Genomic DNA, 22,476 nt, shown 5'->3' with positions numbered 1-22,476 from the left:
TTTTTTTTTTTTTTAAATCCTATAATATGAAAATGTAAAACATTTAAAATAAGTGGTGGTGAAGCTCTTTTTGCTATTTTCCTGTTATTTCTGATAAATTAGTATTTTCCTCAGCTCTTGTTGCCCTGGCTGGGAATGCAGTATGCTTGTAAACTTGTATGAAGAAACACAATGTTATAAACAGATCTGAAGGCAAGCTGTTTGAGAAGATGTTATTTTCCTCTGTTCTCTGAAATGCATAGTAACTAAGGTGTGCACATCCTATCATTATGCTTTGCTGCTGCTTTCCTATCCCCAGCAGTACTTCATTAACATTAGGAGCATAGTTCCTGGTTAATCCCAGTAATTTTCAGCAGCCATTCTGATGCATCCACTTGAGCACCGTATTACCTTAATACTGCTGACATTTGCATGTCTTTGAAATACATTTTTTTTATATTGTCCATTTAATCCACTGCAGTTTCTATCGTCCTTTGTTCTTATAGTCATGTGTTACTTACAGCTGATGAAAAAGAATAATCTACTAATTTCTCATAGCTCTTAAATGTTAAAAAGGAATCAACAAGGTGTAAACAGCAGCATAAGAAGCCCAAAGATTTAGCTGTTTGAACATGAACTACATAATTAGAAGCCTATAGAACTAGAATTATAGTGAAATCAGGCCATTAAGATTTCTATGTTTAATCAACGATTTTTCATGTGAATGAAAGTCATACGTGCCATTTATCATCTCAGCTGTATTCTGACAGGGGAGAAAAAGCCCCTAGAAACAGCAATAAAATATTTAAGCAAGGTGTGACAATTATTCTTTATGTTCACTTATCTGTATACAGTTTCTCCTTGCCATCGTCCGCCCACCCCCAGCTCTTATCTGAGGGTGTAGGTCTTAGCTTATGATGCTGAAAGGAAAGAGATTTGTCTTTCTAATTTTTACATCAATATATAGCACCAATCCCAGGAAGAACAGGGAAAGGGTGTATATTACTGACATGCTCCAATACTGATCCAGAGTACTTCCAGCTCCAGAATTTAAAAGGAGCTCTCAGGGCATTACTGTTTCTTTTCTTCATCTTTTACCCATTCTCCTGACTGGAATAATGTCGCTGTAGCCCTGAGTGGACCTCAGTTCTTTCCCTGTGTGAGGTTACCTGGCTGTCAGCCTATCTCGAGCTCTGCTGACTTTCCATTCTCCAGATGAGGTGGCGGCTTCACCAAGTCTGCCTTACCCCTCTGCCTGCAGCAGTTAGGGGGATGCATCTTATGGAGAAGGTCTCTCCCCCTTCACTCTCTTGCACAATCTTCTAAAAGCAAGGCTGTCGTTTGCCCTTAATTATCGATATGTCATTAGGGGTATCTTATCCATTGCTTGTGAGAGCTGTTAAACGACTGCATGGCAGATAATAACCTTGTGCATCCACCTGAACAGCTCGTTGTGCAGTCTGTCCATATCAGGCCTTCGGTACACGGCCTCTCATACAAAAGCAGCATCTTTGCTACTTTGTAGAAATTGGAAAACACCTTATCTAATCTGTGGTCAAGTTCAGGCCAACCTGCGGATGTTCCCTGCAAAGTATTACCTAGTACTTTGTCCTTGAGCTACTGTCAATTAGCTGATGGTGGCAGTCACTTCTGCAAGGCCTCAATTCCCCAGAAAGTAAGGCAGGATTTATGACATAAGATTTTTTAATGTGTTTTTTTTTCTTTCCTGCTGCTGTACTGGCTTACACCTCTCCTTCTGCCTCTTTAGCCTCAGGAACATTTTTGAAAGAGATGTTATGCTTCTGTGAAGGACTTTCTTTTCCTGGTTAAAATTTAAAAGAAATATAAATTATTTATAAACTGGCAACACAAAATGAACAGTATAGCCATACATACCATTGTTTTCTACAAAGAGGATTTTAAAGTGCACTTTTTATGAAAGTTGTTCATAAACTGTAGAGGTTATCGTGTTTTTTCTGAACTTAAGACATTTTGAACCTCAGACTTTAAAATACATATAATAAAGTGTGGTTAATAGCTGGCTACTAAAAATGTTCTAAAATACTAGGCATTTTGATTTGAAATACTAAAAATGCATTAAAATATCCAGGTCTCTTGCAGAATAAATCTGAAAAAAATGAAGTCAGTGCCTATTCCCTGACCTTCTAATGGTGTATTTAAAAGAGGTTTACCTTTTTTGTTTATGGTATGCATCAGTGTGCCTGTATTCTTCACTTCCCTATTTGCTCCTAAATGTTGATCTGGCCTTGAAAGTTTGGAAATACAGCAGTCTTATTCTCCCTCCATTTTGTGTTTCTACATTCATAACTGATGGAAGGCAGAAAGAAAGTAGTTCAGCAAATTTTGCCTTTCATGGGAGTAATTGCCTACCTGTTGATGTCTGAAGACTTGAGAAAGTGGAAAGGAGTAGAAATATCCAATCTGTTGTTTGGGAAGTTGGTCGGATTCAGAGAAGGCAAAAAATTGCGGGGGGTGTGGGGGGGTGGTGTGAAAGGGAACACCAAAAATTTGGAAGTAGATGGAGTATGTGACAAATGTGGGAGAGATTTGGGCAAAATGGAAAATCAGAAGGTGAGGTTATAGAAGGGACACTATACAGACCAGATAGCTGAAGACACTTACTGTTCTGTGCTATGAAAACCCATTAAAATTAGCACACCTGCAATGCTCCCACTTTCTGACTGAGGAAGTAGCAGAGGCAGATGCCCAAGAAAAAGGGTGGCGAAAATCAACAGTCCCTTAGAAAGCATGCAATGTTTTTTATTTTAATTTGTGTCAAGAAGGTGGAGGATATAAGCACAAGATTCTTCTCTTCTTTTTTCACTGTGAACATTTGTGTACATGCAAGATGGAGCACACAGCTCCAGTGCAAGAGAGACACAGATCTGCAACACCTTTTTCTTTTTTTCCCTTTTTCTTTTTAAGACTGGCCTAAAAAGCCTATTGGCAGTGTCCCATCAGTGTGTGAATAAAAGCTGCTGTAGAATACAAACTGACTGCCTGCTCCTAAAAACTGTGTCAATATCGGGTATATACATCATACACACATCTAATGTAAAGCACAGCCATTTCTATGGTATTAGTCTGACTGTTCAGAAAGAATGCAATTTTGAATTTAAGAGCTGAGCCCACAAGTATAGATGTATCAAAATATTGGCAGGGCCTAGTAAGTGTAAGGAAAATTGTGGGCAGTTTTAAATATCAAGAGGAAAAAAGGAAGAAAAAAAACCTGTTAGTGAAGACAATAAGATTTTAATTTCTTGAAGAAAATTAGCCACAAGATCTACCACTTATTCTGATGAAGAAGTTCCATTAGAGAAATTAGCAAATTGGTTGGATACCAATAATAATAACAACAATAAAACACTTAAAGACTGTAGGAAATTTTGTAAGTCATCTGAAGAGTTCAGATCTCAGAAAATAAAAACTTGAAAATAATTTTCGATTTAAAAAAAGTATACCTATAGAGAAAGTGTCAGGCTTGGAAGACTACTGGATGTATACTTGGGGAAATATTCAGTACTACGATAAATTGGTTGAAAAATAGAACCAGAATGGAGAAATAAAAGATGTCTGAGGTCTTATGATAAAACTCAAACATGAGAGTATTGTTCATCGAAAGAATAAATATAGATGTATTTTTTAATTCTTTTTTATATACCAGTAGTAAAACTAGAATGTCTTAGAAGAATATTATTTGGATTTATTTTCTTATTTTAATGCACAAACTTGGAAACGAAGGCTGAAATCATACAGAGCTTTCATTGCACCAAAACAAGACTGGCAATCAGTAAGCAATTAAACATTCTTAAAACAGCTATGAAAACTGAAATATGTTTTGCATTCCATGAGAGTTAAAAATATTTTGCTACAGCTTATCCTAAAACACAGATGTCTGAACCTACACTAGGTTGAAAAATTGAATATTTAGAATATTTCGTAGATTTGTCTTTTCTAGAACTTGCTATTAGAAAATATGTTTTATGTATTTGAATGATATAAAGTATTACATTTTTTCATTATTACAAAGATGGTAGCTGAAGCAGGCAACTATCATATAAATTGAAGGACTTTTGTTCTTAGTGATACTGATACTCAAAGTGAGTTTAAATATAATTCCAAGTTTAAGACTTTAAGACCAAAAAGTATTCTGCATGTGGTCTGTTGTTAAGTACTAACAAAAAGTGTGTTGAGTGAAAACTTAATATTCCTTTTTAAAGAATTTTTATATAGTCATACTCAGTGTTTACTCATTTCAGTACTCTTAAGTCATTATTGTAGTGCTGAACTCTTGATTCAGACATGGACAAAGTAATTCACTGATCAATGGACAAAATATCATTGTTCATATGAATCAGAAAGGGCTCCACTCCAGAATGTATTCTAGATTTGGATGGCTAGGATTTTAATGCATTTGCATATTTTAATGTATAATCTGAGCTGTTGTGGCATGGAAGTTCTAGACTCAGGAAAGAAAGCATACTGTATGGTGCAATATCTTTTGGAACAGTTTCTCAATATGGCATAGTCAAAGGAAAATGTTTGCAGAAATGATAATTGCTGAAAGATAGGAAAAAGTAGAAAACAGAAAGATTACTTAAAACAGAAGCCAAATAATTTAAATAATCAGCATGAGCTGTGAGCCTTAAGCGATACCAGATGCCTGTCAATCCTGATCTATCTTTACACACTGGCACACAGTTAAGACCTTTTGTCAATAATTCAGGAGTTTATAGTGAATTTCCATTTAAGAGTCATCAAGCTCTTTAAGACATAAAATCTGAATTTGTTCACTCTACAGGAGATCCATGAGATTTGTAGAGGCTATGAACTTTGCAAAAAGGTTTCTAGTTCTTAGGTAAATCTAAGAGAATAAGGTTTGTCATGTTAATTAGAAAAAAAAATACATATGCTTTTCATTTTATAGGGTACAATTCAGCAAATAAATTGATATACGGATTTGAAGTTATTAATAGCAATTAGAAAAGCTGATTTTCTGAGTGTCTTTGCAAACCTTCCATTATTAGAACAAGATTTAGCCAGCTGTCACAATGGAAAGGTAGATCAGGATTTGCTGATACCTCTGCTAATAGTGTTGGCCTAAGTTATAGGGAGCTGTAAGAGAAGTAGGAACTCTGCAGCCAGAATTGTTTTCTCTCTTGCTCCTTTGGCAGTCAAACCTAACTTCATACTGAGTAGCTTCTAATAGGAGAGGAGGGAAGCTGGACAGAGGGGAAATGATCAGTAAAGCTGAGAAATACAAAATAGACCGTATTTCTCTTCCAGATCAAGATGACAGTCTTGCTTAGAATGACACATTTTTTCTAGTTTATTATGACCCCATAGAGGAACTTTTAACAGAGGTCTCCTTCAGAACTTACTAAAAAACATAAGGCAAAACAGTTTGTCTGTGTTCTTTAAAGACAGGTGACTTTTATAACAGGTTACCATGTTATTTTTATGGCATGCAATGGTAATTTCATAGGAAGATGAGTTTAATAACTCTAAGACAAAAAAGAGATTCCTTCTGCTAGAGAAAAGGAGAGCAGATAAGGTGTTCAGATAAAAGCCTTAAAAGAAATGAATAGCATTAGGAGCAGCACTGCTGAAACTGGCAAAATAAAAGATCTAACCTGAATGATTACAGTGTTTTCTTAGAAATCTTTATAACAAGAACAGTTTTTAGGAAGATGCATTTTTAGGTAAGTGGTTTTTACTGACTCTGAATAGTTAGAGGTACTTGGAGCGATAAATGGCGTTAGCAACCAGCTGTGCACGTGTCCCATTGCATTTATTCTGAGTTGGCTGTTTGCATGCTCTGGTATTGGGGGCATAAGAAATCACTTAAATAAGTAACTCTTTTATCACATATCACAGTCATGAGTTCCTATGTAATCCACTATTGAGAAAATCTACTGACTTGACCTCAGTTTTGATATATTGCACAATATCATGACAAAGCTTTTTCTGACATTGACGCATCAGCAGTATTGCACATTTCTGAGCTTTCTGATTTTGCATTTCCTTCGAAGCTGGAGGGCCAGCAGTGCTGGCACAACCAAACTAACCCTAAAAAACCCACTGCTTCTCCAACACACACAGAGTGACTATTGATAATGAATTATAATTCTCTGAACTATTTTTTTCACTTCTAATGTGGATCATGGGAAGACAGTGGAACACCCAAAGCAGTGAGCACACCAATTTGGTGTCCCCTTTTTCCTCCCACATTAAAATTACCTTAAGGAGGATGATACTTTGTGAACAAGCTTAGGGGACTCCCTCATCTGCCTTCATGTGGCAATGGATTTCAAGTTTATGTAAATGAAATTCTGTACTACATCCCTATGGCATCTTCCTCACAAAGTGTTTTGGTTTTTTTTGAGACAATCTTTTTGTCCATCTGTGGCGTCCCTGCTGCTTACAGTAGTAGAATACAAGGGATATTTCTGATACAATTCACTGTTAAGTTATTTTTTGTTTTCACATAAGTTCTCTTGTTGGTCTGTCATGACTATGAGAAAGCCAATCTCCAAAATTTTATTCACAGCAGGGTTTTTTTTATACTTCTTTGGGTGATAATATTGGAATTAGGTAAGAAACTTTATGTATACGTACATATATATATGGATTATGCACTTTTCAGGATATTCATTTGATATTGCGTTGCCTTCTTGAAAATGACTAACATAAAGGAAACATTTAAGGTGGAGGGAGCACAGAAATGCACAAAAGGCAAAGGGAAAAACTGCAGGTAAATAGTTTCAAAGAAGTTAACATTATAATGGGTTGCTGATCAATTGGGAAAAAGCTATCCAGACAGAGACCAGCAGCATTACACAGGTGTGTTAAGGGCTGAAAGCCTTAGGTCAAAGGGCGCCCTAGACTCTACAGATGCTAAAGGATAAAGGGAAATGGCTTGTCAGCCTGATGAGAGGGAGATACAGAAGGAAAGAGAATTATGGCAGAAAGAAGAGAGTCAGGTTCTTACAGGCAAAGGTGGGTATTAACTGACTTGAAAGGAACCTTAAAATTGGCTGCAAGGAAAGATTACAGTGTAGATGGAAATATGAATATGAAAAATTACTCTTTTACTCCTTAGCAATCTATACTTTGTATCTTTGGGTAAAAGAAGAAATACCTTTGCTTTGAAAAGACTCTTCTTGAGTCATTTTAATTAGCTGCTGTCACAGGCAGCTGAGGGATAAGAACTTTCAGCTGCAAAATTAGCCTGTCATATCAACATGGTTAGCAACTGTAATCCAGTGAGCCAATCTGAAGTTGTGAGGACTGCCTGATTTATCCAAAGCAAACTACAGGCAGAGAGGCCTGTCACCCAGATGCATTTGTGATGGACAAAAGAAAGGCTTTATCTGTATCTAGGATGGAAAGTAAAGGATGAAGGGGTTTTGTATGTTTGGTTTGGTTTGGTTTGTTTTGTTTGTTTTCTTCCCTTTTCTGCTATCTTTTTTTTTTTTTTTCTATTTTTTAGTCTTCTTTTTCTGTAGGTGATGAATACCAACATCGTTTCAGATTCCTGTCACCTCTTTTAAGTTTATCATTTCAGCAACTTTTTCACATGCATAATACACTGCAACTGTCTTCAAGTTTTCTTGTTGTTCCTGTTGTCTCTGTAGCTGTGAATTCCTGTCAAAATTTTATTATATAAGAAGTAGAAATCTATCTTTTATTGCCACCTCATTTTTAAAGTATGTTGGTTATTTAATTCTTAACCTTTTTAAAAACAGTGGTATAAGGCATCATAAATATTCTTAGGCTGCGTTATATCTGCTGAGATGCTTGAAAGAGAAAAGTAGAGTCAAATATAATAGTTGATTCAGATGTTCAAAACTTCCTTCTTAAAAAAAGAGAACTTCATAAAAGGTACATAGGATCTTCCTGACTACTTCTTCTGGGGAGAAAAACACTCTATGAAGGTTACTCAGGCTTTGCAGAACTACAAAATCACAGAGAGTTCTTATCTCATAAAATAAAAACCATCTATCCAAGCCTTTTATGAAAGGCTAGCGACTTGGATATTGATGTTTTTGATAGACTAAATGCTCCCAAACCAGCTCATCCCAATATGACTCATCAGACTGAGGCTTTATATAAACAAAAGGCTCCCTCAGGATTTAAACTTTCAATTGGATGATTAACTGACAAAGCTAAAAATCCAGATTCTCAGTACGGAGAAACTATAAGTTTCAAATTAATGAAGCAATCATTCCCTTAGATGACTTTTAAAATTGCGCCAGGATTTCAACAAAAAATGGTCTGATAAATGTGGTGATACCTTTTCCATTATTCATTTGAACATATCTACTAGGTTATGTTTTTATGGACTTCAGAGAATAAAAGTGTGCCCCTGTTTGGAGAAGTAAAAGGCATTGTTCAAGAGGGCCATACTCAAAATAATGGATTTACTTGTCTTGTTAGTGTTCCACAAATCCTTTTTCCATCTTTCTTAATTTTACCATATTGGCTACAAAATTTTGACAGGATGCTTAGATACCCAGACGGATGATGATATCTTCAGTGAGACTGAGTATGTGAAAAATCAACACTGGTTTCTTTTGTTGTTTTTGTTGTTGATCAGGTGTTTTTTTGAATGTGATCTTATGGAAATTAAAAGATTATCCTGTGCTAGTATTATGGGCCAGTAAATTATCTGAGTGTTGTTTACTAAGGTCTCAGTGAAGAGCACTTTCTGACCTTTCTGTACACAAAAATCAGAAAAGGGTAACAAAAATTAATAGAGCCAAGAACTTTCAAGTGAGAATGGATTGCATTGCTTAAATTCACTTTGTTCAGAAAGAAGAGGTGATACAATAGATTTAGATATCATTTTTAAATGAAGGCTAAGTTAAGATAAATACAATGCTTAGATATAAAGAAGTTGCTAGAAAGGAGAATTATAGGAAAGCACTGAAACATCACAGTGCTTTGGTTAAGGATGGAGAAAGAGATGGAAAATAAATGAACTTGATTTAAAATACTACTGTGTGACTTTAAAGGCCTAGATTATCAAAAATGTTAACGTAGACTTAAATATTAACTGTTGACTTTCATGTTGCATAAACACTTGTTGAAAAGGTAAGGTCTGTGCCCAAGTGTTCTTTTCTAATCAAATCTGACTGTGGATTTTAAATTATTTTTTTTTTTCCCAAACAAATTCCAGTTCACCCTCTCTGACTTATTTTGGAAGAAAAGGTTTCTTAGCCTCAGGATTAGAATATAATTTTCCTTTATTTACAAATTCTTTGTTAAGTTAATTGCAAGAAAACTGTTCCACAATATAAAACGTGAATGATCCTGGAACATGATACCAGTTTTTTGATATCATCATTGCAGTCCCATTTCAGTTTGATTGGGAAAGGATACCAAATTCTGTTGCTTTTGGTGTCAAGTTTTGAGGCTAACATGAAGACAGTTAATAAAATCAGTTAGTTATACCAAAAACCAGTTCTCTTTTGCAAGTCAGTTATTGAAAGCTTCTGGACCTTCTAGCAGGATTAAACATAAATTATGCCAAAGTCTGAGCACATTTAGCAGTTCATCAGAGTATAGAGTTCAAATTTCTTTGGGGGCGCTGGCAGAGAAGTCATTGATCATAATTAAGGATTTTTAGTATGCTTGTGATTAGTATCTCTGGCTTCTTTCAGTTTAACACAGTCTTGATAGTGCCACTGTGGGCAGCTGCGTGCAAAGCCAAATCAGTAAAAGCGATACGTGCTAGCCAAAGAAATAGCATGGGCTGTCACAGTTGAGCTGTGTCTGTGGAAGAATTTCTTCAGTACAGCATGCTTAATTTGTTTGGTTTTGTTTTAAAAGGTGTCACACTGGGAGAAAATTAGAATAGGTAAGCCAGAAGCAGAGCTGTGTTTTGGGGAAGAAATCTTGGTGCCTCAGCTCTGCTACCTCCCTCAACCCAGTGAAGGGTCTCAGTGGTAGCACAGCTCATTTCCCCCTAACTGCATCCACATAGGAGGAATTAAACCACGGATACAGAAAAGTACTTCTCATCCAAGATGGGGGAAAAAAGGGAGGACAGACTTGTTATTTGGGTGACTGCATTGGTACTAGCAGGCTGCATGCTCCTATTAGGACAGAGCAGGTCAGTGAGCTTTTTTGTACCACGAAACATGTGAAGGTAGTAATGTGACCACAGTGCTCATTCTGACTTTATAGCTATACTGCTCTAAGAAAGATGTTTTCACGATTGTTTGAGAAAAAGGGGGATTAAACTGGTAAGCGTGATTCAACTTGAAGTAAGCACAAATGCAAGGCACAGGGATACTCTGTTTGTTCCGGGCCACACAGCAATAGATAGCATTATGGCAACTCTTTAGTATGCGAAGAAAAGCTGAAATTCTGCAATACTGGAGATGTATGCAATGGAGAAAAATGTGCAATGTTAGGAGTGTACATATTTGCCAGGTGTTTTAGAATGTCAAACCTAAATATCCTTCAGTTGAGCCAGAACCCTTTCAAAATGTTGGGTGAGAAAAAAGAACCTTTGTCTGGATCTGCACCCATGAACATATTTCAAGAGGATAAACTATGTGGAATTCACACTTCTCTGTGCCTTGTGTTACAGAAGGAAAGCTTCCCCATCAGTATTTCAGCGGAATTTGTGCTTTGGACAATGAAGATACTAAAGCAATTACCATGGAAAAGCCAATATGGTCTAAATTTACGGTTCCTTTACCCTTTTTTCTTATGATTTTTTTTTTCCCGCTGCCAATAATCCCCAAAGGTATCGAATTCAAACAAACAGAGAAAGAGGGAGAGAGAGAGGCCTACTAAGTACAAGGCTATCATAACTTATAACAGGGTTATAATATGCAGAAGCATTACTTACCATATCCTGCAATATTCATTGCCACTGCTAGGAGATCAGTTAAGACAGATAAAAGTAAATATGTTTTTGCACAGCAGGTAGGGAGCTTCCAGAATTCATTGCCACAGGAGGCTGGGTTGACAGACAGCATAAGCAGATTCAAAAAGATATTAGAGACATTCATAGGCAACAGATCTAAATACTAAGTAGATACAAAAGAGAACAAGAGATGCCGTCCAATGTTCCCAATAGAATGATTATGGATGCTGGCAGAGAACGGGGGGAGTGGACCGCAGAAAATGGTGACACTCACACATTGTCCTTAACCAGTTGCTTCCCTTATCACTGACGACAGCAGCACGCTGGCCTGGGTGCATGAGCATGTCTCATGTTCTTAGCTCACTTCTGCCTAACTAAAGAATTGTTTAGACCTTGGTGTCTCAAAGCTTCCCAGCAGTGCAGGCAGAATTTAATTTTGTGGCTGTGACAGAACTACTGCTTTAGGCACCGTCATCCCTGAGAGTAGTGAGATGGAGAGAAAGCTGTGCCCAGCCACCATGATATGTTGACCGTGGGCCAGCTGCCCAGGAATTACTCCTGCCACTAAGCCAGCACAGGATGGCTTAATATTAATTGCTAATTATCAGCTTCCCCGACACCCAGACTATGTAGATCTGCCTCTCTCTAAGCTGTGATTTTTCTGCCACCATCGTTTTGCAATCATAGCTAAGCGCTCTGTATAAGACTGGAGTTGGTATATTACAATGTGACAAAGCTCCCTGAATAATTTATATCTAAGACTCCATTTCATACTTATTTGTTATCCTATGGGTTTTCCCCTAGGATATGCCATCTAATTTCAATTTAGAATGTAAGTTCCATAAATTACCACTGCACAGAAGTTGCTTTAACATGCCATTTGTGAAGGTAATGGTGCACATAGTAGCAGAAGTGTTTCAGAGTTTCCACTCCTGGGATTACAGATTCACAGTAAAGTGGTAAATAAGGAACAATGAGAAGTTTGCTAGAAAATTGAACAAATCCACCTTAACATATCAAAGCAAATCTCACCTTAATATTGTGAACTCTGTAGGGCAATGTTTCTGCAGCAGCACAGACATCTAGATTCCCTGCTCGCATTAAGCAGAAGGGAAGTGTATATATTGTGTGTCATGTGTATTTAGATACCAGTTCCTGAAAGTGCACTTAGGAAGAGTATTAAGACATATTTACGGTAAGGTAAAAATAAGGACTATTACACCAACAGTTCTTAATCCTTGGTTTAAAATTATGTGAGTCCCTGAGTATATGATTTTCTAAAAAACCTGTAACTTCAGAGAATAGCCAGTCTAGGTAACAAATTTAACAGCAATTTAACAGGATGTCATCCAAATATTACCAAAATGTGTATAAATCTCTGTTATCTTCCAAGAGAAACATAAGTTAGAGTGGATTTTTTAATTTAGAAAGTAGTATAAATTATATAGCAGTAAGTGCATGTCAGAAAAATTCACTTGTTTATATGTCTTGCCTAACTTAAAAGAAAATCATGTCTTTGCAGTTGTTAGGACTATTTTTCTGTGCATGAGGTCACATTTTGGTAAAATGTCTCTCCTTAAGTATTTAGGTTTAATTCTTATTCTGAACACTAACTATATTTAATAGGCTTTAAACACCTGTTTAAATTAATGAAATTAAGTATTTCTTGAGTAAGACTAGTGACTAATTTGACATCTGCTGTGATTTTATAACAACATTTTATGTTTTATTGCTTAGTCATACAACTGCATAATTTGATAGGAAAATATAATGTAACATTCTCCTACCAAATAAATGTACAAATCTAGAACTGCTTCTGACTGAAATTACTTAAGTAGTGTACCCAAAAGAAAGAGATTGATATGTGGGTTATAGTGTACAAAGCCACCAGATACAAGTAATATAGCAGTGAATCCCCAGGCTGTATGTATCGTGCTTTAGTGACTGGTATCTAAGGAGCTGAGAAGCTCTGTTTGTGAGACAGTCAGGATTTAGTAAGCCAACTTTTCATTCCCAGTCGTGGACCTGTCTTTTTGGTGACTTCCCTCATGTAAATTTGAAAGTAGATCTTGTTACATGTAAGTAAAGACTGCATACCAGTAATAAATACCTTCTACTGTCTGTTAGGCAAATCTCATGAATTGTGGAGCTTCTTGAGAGTCTTTAGGAAAGAGTTAGGTACCACTTGTCAGTGGGAATGTATATGTGAATCTGATGATCAGATGGTCAGTTCCCTTCTCTGCAGTGCCCTTAACTTGCCTAGGGGCTTATCGCTGTCAGTGCTTTGCCTGTGGCCTGTTTGATGCAAGTTCATGAGGCACAAGAGGAAAGATTTCACAAAAGAAGGAAATCCAGGATTTTAAGTCAAATCTTATATTGCTTGTGATAACATGTGTAACAAGCAATTATTTGAGGGAAGGATGCAGTAAGGGTGGAAAAAGGGATGGGCTGCGACACAATGCAGCAACAGAAACAAATTTAGATTGTGTGTAAGATGTGCTACTTTGAGACTGATATGCCTGGTTCAGGAAAAACACTCAGCGCATGCAAGTGCGCTTGTGAATGTGAGTGGCCTAAATAATTTTAGAATCCATTTACAAACCACTTACATCCACCTCAGCCTGCTTGCATGATTTCTGATGCCTGTCAGCCACACAAGACCATATTGCTCATCACACAAACGGAAAGCTGTTTTCACTTAGCTTGCCAAGCATCTTGCTGAACTGTGGGCCCTGAAACCTTGCGAGAACTATTTTTTAATTTAGGAAAGTTCTTGGCCTGTTCCAGTACCATTCTGTTTCCTTTTTTGTTTCTTTTCTTTTCCCTGCTTGTTCTTTCACTTTCTTTAGTAGTTCCCACCCAGGATGGTGGGGTTGTAATAGTGACAGTTCATTATATCCAGTAACTCAAATGATCATTGACTATTCTTTGATGTCAGGTTACTATTTGTAGGTTTCTGATGCTACTGTTTCTGATGTATATGTTGCATATATATGCTTCATGTATCTGATTAAATGCATTGCTTTGGATCCAACAGGCCAGAACCAGTGCTGTGGACAAAGGACGGTGGAGAACTACCAGATCCAGAGAGAATGGTTGTCAACGGGAGGGTCCTAAGCATCAGTTTCCTAAACAAAACAGACAATGGCACATACCGATGTGAAGCAAAAAATCCTATTGGCCGAAATAGCACAGAATATGTCCTGATAGTACATGGTGAGTGTGTTCTCATTAGTTTTTTGGTGCATGTTATGCATATGTAGCATTTCAAGAAAATACAATCAGTTTCTTATGATCATTACCAGAAGAATGGCAAGAAAAAGCTGGAAGTATAATTGCACTTTTATTGATGCTATCATCTAGTTGTAGGGAGTTTGTTTACTTCCTTCTATTGGCATGCTTCTCTTCATACATTTTAAAGAAAATATATTCACTTATGTTGTGAAGTTTTTGCAAAGCAAGCATCTGTAAAAATGTTTTGCAATGTGTTGGTACTGTTTTATAAATATTTGCCTCAGGCACACCCTGTTTAGGTAAAGCTGGTTACAAAAGGATGTATGAAGGGAAATACGGAAATACTGAACACATGGGTGTTTGAAGTTGTTTGTTTAGTTTTTTGTAGACCACCAAAGACAGGACATCAGATCCTTTTCTTCACACAAGTTATAGCCCGCTGCTGAGAAAATTCAGCTTATACAAGTTAGCTGATTATCATCTATCATTACAGTCAATCCTCGAAAATATGTCATGTCCTAAATTCTTGATACTTCTGATAAAATAAAAAAATAGGAAGATTCACATTAAATTATATTTGATTTGTTTTCCTTAATTAACTAGGCAACAATACATGTCACATGAAAAGAATAGCTGGCTGTTACGTTGATCATGAAATAGAATGATATAGCTCAGGTATTGGAGAAACTATAATACAAAGTTGGCATTTGCCCTTAATACAGCATTGCAGTATGGATCTAGCAGTCTCAAAACATAATGTTCTCTTATCACAGATATGTATGTGATAACTCCTGGAAGATTATGAGTTCTGTACTTTGAATTTTAGTCTAAGTGAATATAGAGGCAAAAGCTCTGCTGCAGTTCATGACAGTACCTTTTTTCCCTCTTGTTTTTAAAAAAATGCAACTTCTTATAACTATGACAAAATAAAATGAAACAATCTAATACAAATTGTAGTCTGTAAATAGACATGTGAACTATATAGATTTTGTTTGCTTATGATGAATTCAGGTATAACAAATACACATTTCTTTGGTGTTTGTAAGGTCTCAAAACCATTTTTCACTAAAGGTTTAACCTGCCTTTAGGTATTTGGCAGAAAACTTCTAATAAGTGCTACTTTCAGCTTTCATTAATGAGCTATTCTTTCACACCGTTGATGAAATATCGTTTGTCAAAAGAACCCCTTAGATTACTTCTCATTTTTCTTAACATTCACTATTAGTTTGTGTAGGATTAGTGGCACAAGTAAGGAGGAGGTCTTTGCATGAGGAATACAGAGCCTGTACTGCTCCATGAGTATTTCTGTATTAAAGATGAAGAAAAACTAAACCCTCTAACCTCTACTTACATTGATTACTACAAGAAAAGAAAAAGAAAAAATTCCTTGTACATCCTGGAGGTGGTGATGTATTGGTTGTTGGCTGCAGGCACAAAGTGCACTGCCTTTGATGAGGTAATGGCTTCTGCGCTTACCAAATGTTGAAACTTCTGTCGTATGTGTTTTCTGCCCAATTTATTTATGGATTATTTCTGAAAACATGGCCTTTTATAATGGTAGATTTTTCTGTCAGTGGTGGCTTTGCAATATAGCTCTGTCAAAGAATATTTCACAATCTCCCTTGTGTCTTTTGCATAGTGGCATGCCTCCTGTTGATCTGATTATCTTGCAACAACTTCATGGCAGTCTGTAAAATCATTCATTATCAGGAAGGCATTTTGTTATGTTTGGCAGCATATTAGGCATCTTATCAGGTTTAACTTGCACATTGCTGACCTTTTCTGTACCGGAGTTTTCCTAATTGCATTTCTGCAATTCCAGTGTTAGAACTAGAGAAAGTAAATGTCAGGTGCTTCCAAGGTTTCTGAAACAATGAGAATAGTGTGACAGAGTATGTGATGATGTTTAGTGCTTAACAACTTACTGCATTTCAGAGTTGTTAAGTTTATTTTAAGTACAGAAGAGACTGACGCAATTATTTCATCAAATGTAGCATAATCAGTTGTATAGATCAATTTAACCAGTGTCTTACCCCTTCTTTAGCTCATTACATTCATTAATGTCTCTAGTGAAACATAATCCTCCTGAAATTATACAATACTCTCTCTCTCTCTCTCTCTGGGGGCTGGCAAACCTACTTTTTATCTTTTTCTGAGATGCATTCTTCCATTTAATAGAGGATGTTTTTAGTGGATTTTTTTTTCCTGTATCTTTCTTAATATATCTGGGAGCATCCTTTGATTTCTCATCCCTTCCCCAGTGCCTAATGTGTTGATGTAATTTTTTTGTCCTACTCCTTTGTTAGAGCTGATTTATCATATAAATATGCCTTCTTACCTTGAATATTAGGTTTCTAATACAAGTACTTGCCAGAGTTAACATAAAGGGAGGTACATTCACAAAGATGTGGGAGATGAGAGGGGAGGAGTCTGCATGAGGAGAGAGAATCTCTTCACAAGAGATTCTTTTAAATTGCAGGTCAAGGAATTAAAGTCTAGGAAAAGTGACCTACCAGATCTGTAAGGAGCAACGCGTAAGTGCCCTGAGTGCTAGTAGCCACTGCCTTAATGGAACTTCTGGAAATCCAGCTGCACAGTTGTTAAACAACTAATAGTTTTTATAGGAAATTCTCAAGCCCAGAGGAGTTGCAGTGATGGAAAGAAAGAATGATAATCACATGGCCAAGTTTAGAGAGATACTATGGCTGATTCAGTTTTTCCAGACGAGCTTGTGTGAGAAGGCAGAGGACTTCAATGGAAGGTATCCTCTGCAGAGGCAGGGGAGTGTAACCTGATTCACAGCTTTTCTTTTCTTATCTTATCCATACTATGATTTCCTCTACATTTTTTTCCTTTTTTCACTTCTACTTCAACAGATTTTCTGTTTATTAAGGTTGTAAAAGTTTCATCTGGCTTCTATTCCTTTTCTCCCCTATGAAATCCCTCTCTCAGTGGGACTCCGTCTACTAATTCTCTCAATTTCTGGAGTTATCTTCCTAACTCAGAGGACATTTAGACAGCTTTAGCGTAGACGGAAGCTTGCCTAAAAATGGAAAGTATAGTTTGTCATAATTAGGGATTAAGGGTAAGCAGAGTATTTATACGTATTAATTATAGGAACCAAGCAAAGAGTATCTCATGCCTTTAACTGGACCAACCTAGACACAAATTTATACAAAAAAGTAGTATTTTTTCCACTGTAAATGATGATGAGGTAATACTGTTTTGATGTTAACTGATGGCAGTGGAAACAAATATTGCCATAAGCAAATGAATGGTAATCTGTCTAATGTAATTAGTATCTGATAACATAAAAAGTCTTTTTAGATTTGTAATATAATTAAAGAAATCAGACTTCAGAGAAATTGAATGCATTTGAATCAGTAAAAGGCATGAGCTTTTAAATATGTTCATGCTGCTTTGCCAAATCAATATGGCTGCTACTTTCATTTTTCTTAACTTTTATTATTAATAATAAATGTCAAGAAAATACTTCATGAAGCAGGAAGGTGGGCACAAAGTCAGAGTTTATAGGCAGCAGTACAAAGGCAAGACGTGTAGTTTGCTCAAACATTTGTCTCATGCAGTAACAAAGGCACAAGCTTTAATGCCTGTAGCTGTTGTCATTTCTGTATTCTAATTGGTGAGCTTAGTGCTTTAGAAGTGCATATTCTGGCTAGAGATACTACACCCTTTCTTTGGTAATGGGCCCTAGGCAATTTTCACTCTCTTCCAATTTATTAAGAATTTTTGTTTACTTTTGTCCAAATACTAGTCATTACTCATCAGTAAACAGAGCTAACTGTCAAACTCATGAGGCTCAACCCAAAAACAGTTTCTACTTGCAAAGCTTAGGTAATAACTGCATTGATTTAGCTGGAGTTGAGAAAGGAGGTGGTCCGTCATAATCATATAAGTGAAGACACAGATGTTATGTATGTAGCAGTAGTTCATAACCTCTGGATGTCACTGCTAAAGACTTAGTTCAACATCTCATTGAGTGGGTGATAGAAATTGGGAGATCTTAATGGAAATGGCAGCATTTTATAATTTGCAGGCCTATTTAAAATAAAGTACCTTGGTGAAATGTCCTGATTTGCCAATCTAAAGACACACATTCAATTAATTGAAATATTCAGAGCTATAATGTTTTGTTTATCAATTACTTGTCAAAGCAATATGGAAATTAACATGAATCAGCAGCTGTGGATGGTCAAGGCAGTTCTTACTACCACAATTATACACACAGTAGAAAGTGATTGAGCCAGTAACTCAGTATCTCTGGAGAATAAAAAGTGGGATAACATATTCCTTTGACTTCAGCCTCTCTATTATTTTGTATTTTTTTCTTGGGTAAAGTTTTTTTTGCAAATAAAGGCAATTGAAAGACCAAGTTACATCCTCATTAAGATTTTTAAATGTACTTTCAAACAGAAGATCTCCTACAATGTGTAAGACCAAAGGTCCCACTGCACCTTTCCTTTGAACTATAATGTATTTATCTTCTACCTGCTTGTCCGGTCCCATTTCAAAACATTTATCATCTTAGCTTTCACAACAACCTGTGGCAACAACCTTCCAAATTGAATTATGTGCTTTGAGGGAAAAGTATTCTCTTTTGTTTGTTTAAGCCTGCTGCTTGATGTCTTCACTTCCCAGCTTTCCAGTCTATTTGGCCTCTTTTGCTGTTTGTGCTGTAAGTATGCAGTTAAAATGACTTTTATTTTCATGCTGCGTCCCTTCAGGAGATTCTCAAGTATTTCTGCCTTGCTCTCAATTTCTCACTAATTATGATCTCAGACTCTGCATTTCCTGGTTTCCTATCCCCTGTATCCACTCTTCTTTCATGGTCTCTTTTTCACCTTTTTCTTCATTTTTGGTCTAGAAGTAAATCTCTGAGGTTGACTGTTCTCCACATTTGGAACAGCACTATGCCAAATTTGTGCCAGATGCCTTAGTTTACTAACTCCTACCTCCAAATTCATTTTTAGAGGTTCACTTTCTGTGGTCGCCCATAGTTCCAGCACTGTGCACTTTTACTTCTATACAAGTTTCTTTTTAAATTAGTAGAAACTCTGTGGAATCCAAAACACATCTGAAATGAAACAAACTCTATTACCTCTATCTGTTCTAGATTCATGCATCTTTGTCTGTTCATTTGCCCACTTTCACATTTTTATTATGTTTCATTTCTGTTATGATATTCTCATAGGGGCCTCTCTCCATCCTTTATTTCTATAACTCACTTATGCATATCTCTCACTATATGAAAGTGAAAACTGAGTAGAACAGTAATTTGAAATAAAACTGAGTAGGTGAGATTTTTTCCGTTTTCTTTGAAAAATGAGCTTATCGGATAGGCAGTAGATCTCCTGGTTTGCAAATATTTTCACAACAGGCCTCTAATAAATTTCGTGCACTGTTTTTGGACACCTTATCCTCATAAACATATATTAAAAAACACATTAAAAATCTTAACTGAAGGGGTGAGGGGGAGGTGGGAAGGAAAGGAAGCAGCATCCATGTGGAGCAGCACATTCATCAATGATCTAGTTGCCCTCTGTTTTGGTGTTAAGACCTTAGACATTGAGGTAGCTGGACAATTTCTAAAGTTTCCTGCCTTATTGTTCTGGAGTTGAAATGTCTCATTTACAGACACATCTCAGAGAAAAGACTTTCTTTGCCTGTGGGAAAATCCTACCCTTGGAGTGAACAAATCTTGGACTTTGCAAAAAAAGAATTGAGCAGACCCATGATGTAATGGAACAATAATAACATGTACAACTACAACAGAGGGTGTTTCTAGAGAAGAAACAACCTTGCCCTTACAGCAGTCAAGGCATATCAAGAAAATGAGGCTCAGAAAACTACGTAGGACTTCATTTGAAATTCTGTGCATATGAATACCTATGCTTTTTAGTTTTGAGATTATTTTTTTTTTTAATATCTGTGTTTGAATTTAAAAAAAGAGGGTGTCTCAGTTCTGAGTCCTTAAAACAGAGGTGAAAAGCCTCTGCTATTCCCATCTTATAAAAAGTAAAAATAACATAAAAAACTACAGAAGACAACTCACAGACAGAGGAGCCTGAGCTTTCAGCTGAAAAATAAATAAATAAAAGGATGCTCTTGAAGACTTACTCCTTCTCAAAAGCCTTCTTTCCTCCAAAACCATTTCTTCTTTTCTTTTTCTCTCTTCCCCTTCCCTGCTATGCATGCATACATACACACCCACACACAACACACACATCCGCACACACGAACAAAAACAAACAAACAGAGGTATACTAACTTATCCAGGAAGAGGTCTTTCTTTTTTTCATCTTCATCTCTTTTGAAATCGACAGCAACTGGATGGTTTTCTTGCAAAAACTGAGGTGTGGAGGAGTCGGGTTTCACTGTGGCAGACCTAAGAAAGTAATTCATTATAACCCTATGTTAAAGGTAACATTATAAACACAGAGAGAATTTCATTCACATGTTATCCTGCAAAGCATAGCCTTTCAAATTGTACTGAATTTTGATTTTGCATATACTTCAATGTTCTAAAGTGACATTAAGGTATTAAGTCATTATTATAATTCTAAAGTCAACTTCTCCAGAGGACTCTTGGTTACACTGAAAGAGATGGCCCAGACCTTAAAGCACAATGCAGATGAGTGATGCACAATCAGATGAATTAAGAAATCATTGTGTAATATAGCTTTTATTATTGGATTACAGAAGAATGATATTTAGTTGACATTTTCAGGTATGAGAAGTCTGTCAAGAAACTTATGGTGAAATTGTTGGCTTAATTTTATGGATGAATTGTCCAGCTGTTATCCCTGAACACTCGCAAGGCAGCTACTTTGAAATTGCTTTTTGTTGATAAATACTTGAATAGTAGGGTCTATAGTTGAGCTCTGTGAACTGATATTTCTTCATTTATGATGACTTTAGAAAAATAAGATACAAATTTTTTTTTATTTCAGATAAGCTCAAAATTATTTTGGAAGGGTCAAGAAAATAACATTCCAAACCACAGTAACACTGTTGGGAAATCTGTTTGACAGTTCTTCATTTTTACATTAAAATACTGGGTTTGGTGAAAGAAAACTTTTAAAATAAAGTGAGTTTGTTAGATAACATATGGAAGATTTTAATTATTTTTTTTCCATACTGGAGTACTCATTGAAATTATTGAATTCAGAGTTTAATTAAATCTGAAATTGTCCTGATTTTAATTTTATTTTTTTTTTCTCCTGGTGGATGTAGCAAATTTCTCTCCAGGTCCAATCATTAACAAAGTGTTGTAACACGTATAGCGCATTCCTATTTGAATAGAAGTTGTACTTATTCTAAAAACCTGTAGTCTTGGATAATGTCTGTAATAACACACAACACTTGAAAATATTTAATTTTCTATGTACATATATAATTGGCTAATGTGATAGTTCTTGATTTGGATTCCCTATGTGATTCCTGAAAAGGAAAAGACTGCATGTTAGTTTTGAATTATAATGAGTTTTTTTTTCCATGCACAATAATTGCATGAAGTTAATATTTTGGATGCTTATATATGGGTAGAGCATCTACAATAAAGTACTTCTTGATCTAGATATACTAGATATATTGCTGTTGCTCTTTTGAAAAGAACTGTTGTAACTGATCTTAAGTGACATGTATTTCTAAAATAATGGTGCTGAGTTTATTATCACTGATTTGCTGTAGAAGCACAGCTCGCTCTCTAATTTTTCTGGACTTCAAGTTTTGCTATTGCTTATGCCTCTAACATTCTTGAACTTTACTTCAATCGAGCTTTTTTGTTTTTGGGGTCAGAATGTAAAATTACCATGTCTATGAACATCATATGCAATCTTCATGAAGAAAATATAACTGTTAACAGAATAATTTCACTTGAGATTGATGACAAAGTTATAGTCTAACAGTTGCTAATGATATGCTGTTTCCATCTAGGTAATTTATTATCCACAAAACTCAAACCATAAAGAAATTATTAAAGTGACTCAGTAATTTTCTAAATTGAAATCTTTCCTGCACCATTAGGTGCAACGTGGATTGCAGATAAAGGTGTCCTGTCTTTGTCTTTCTCATATGGTGCTTCTATAACTTATGTTTCTTTTGCGAATAGATTGCTGAGTTTTTCAGTCAATTCAAGAAAGGAAAATGTTACACTATGTAGTGATATTGCCTAAATTGTCAACTAGTGATGCTAACCTAGTGATACATCAGTACCATGTTTTGTTCCAACTGAGATTACAAACCTTGGGAAGATAACACAAATCAGTCGTTCTGAGCAAATGGAGATAGATGTAAATGCTTTGGGGAGATTGCAAACAGCATCCTGAGTCTGAGAGGGG

The 22,476-nt window shown here is 36.1% G+C and overlaps 1 protein-coding gene across 1 annotated transcript in view; it reads left to right on the top strand.

Moving 5' to 3' along the window:
• Positions 1-13,919: 13,919 nt before the first annotated feature.
• The window catches only part of CADM2 (cell adhesion molecule 2), a gene marked incomplete at its 5' end in the record, with an annotated part of 65,180 nt that continues 56,623 nt past the window's right edge, over positions 13,920-22,476 (top strand). Inside the window, one exon of the mRNA XM_009702791.1 lies at positions 13,920-14,098. Within this exon, the coding sequence (XP_009701093.1) occupies positions 13,920-14,098 (179 nt within the window). The remainder of the gene's footprint in view (positions 14,099-22,476) is intronic.

This window comes from Cariama cristata, unplaced genomic scaffold, assembly GCF_000690535.1.
Source record: "Cariama cristata isolate BGI_N322 unplaced genomic scaffold, ASM69053v1 scaffold796, whole genome shotgun sequence".
NCBI lineage: Eukaryota > Metazoa > Chordata > Aves > Cariamiformes > Cariamidae > Cariama > Cariama cristata.
Note: the sequence above shows the minus strand (reverse complement) of the source record. Positions and strands in the feature narration are given on the sequence as shown.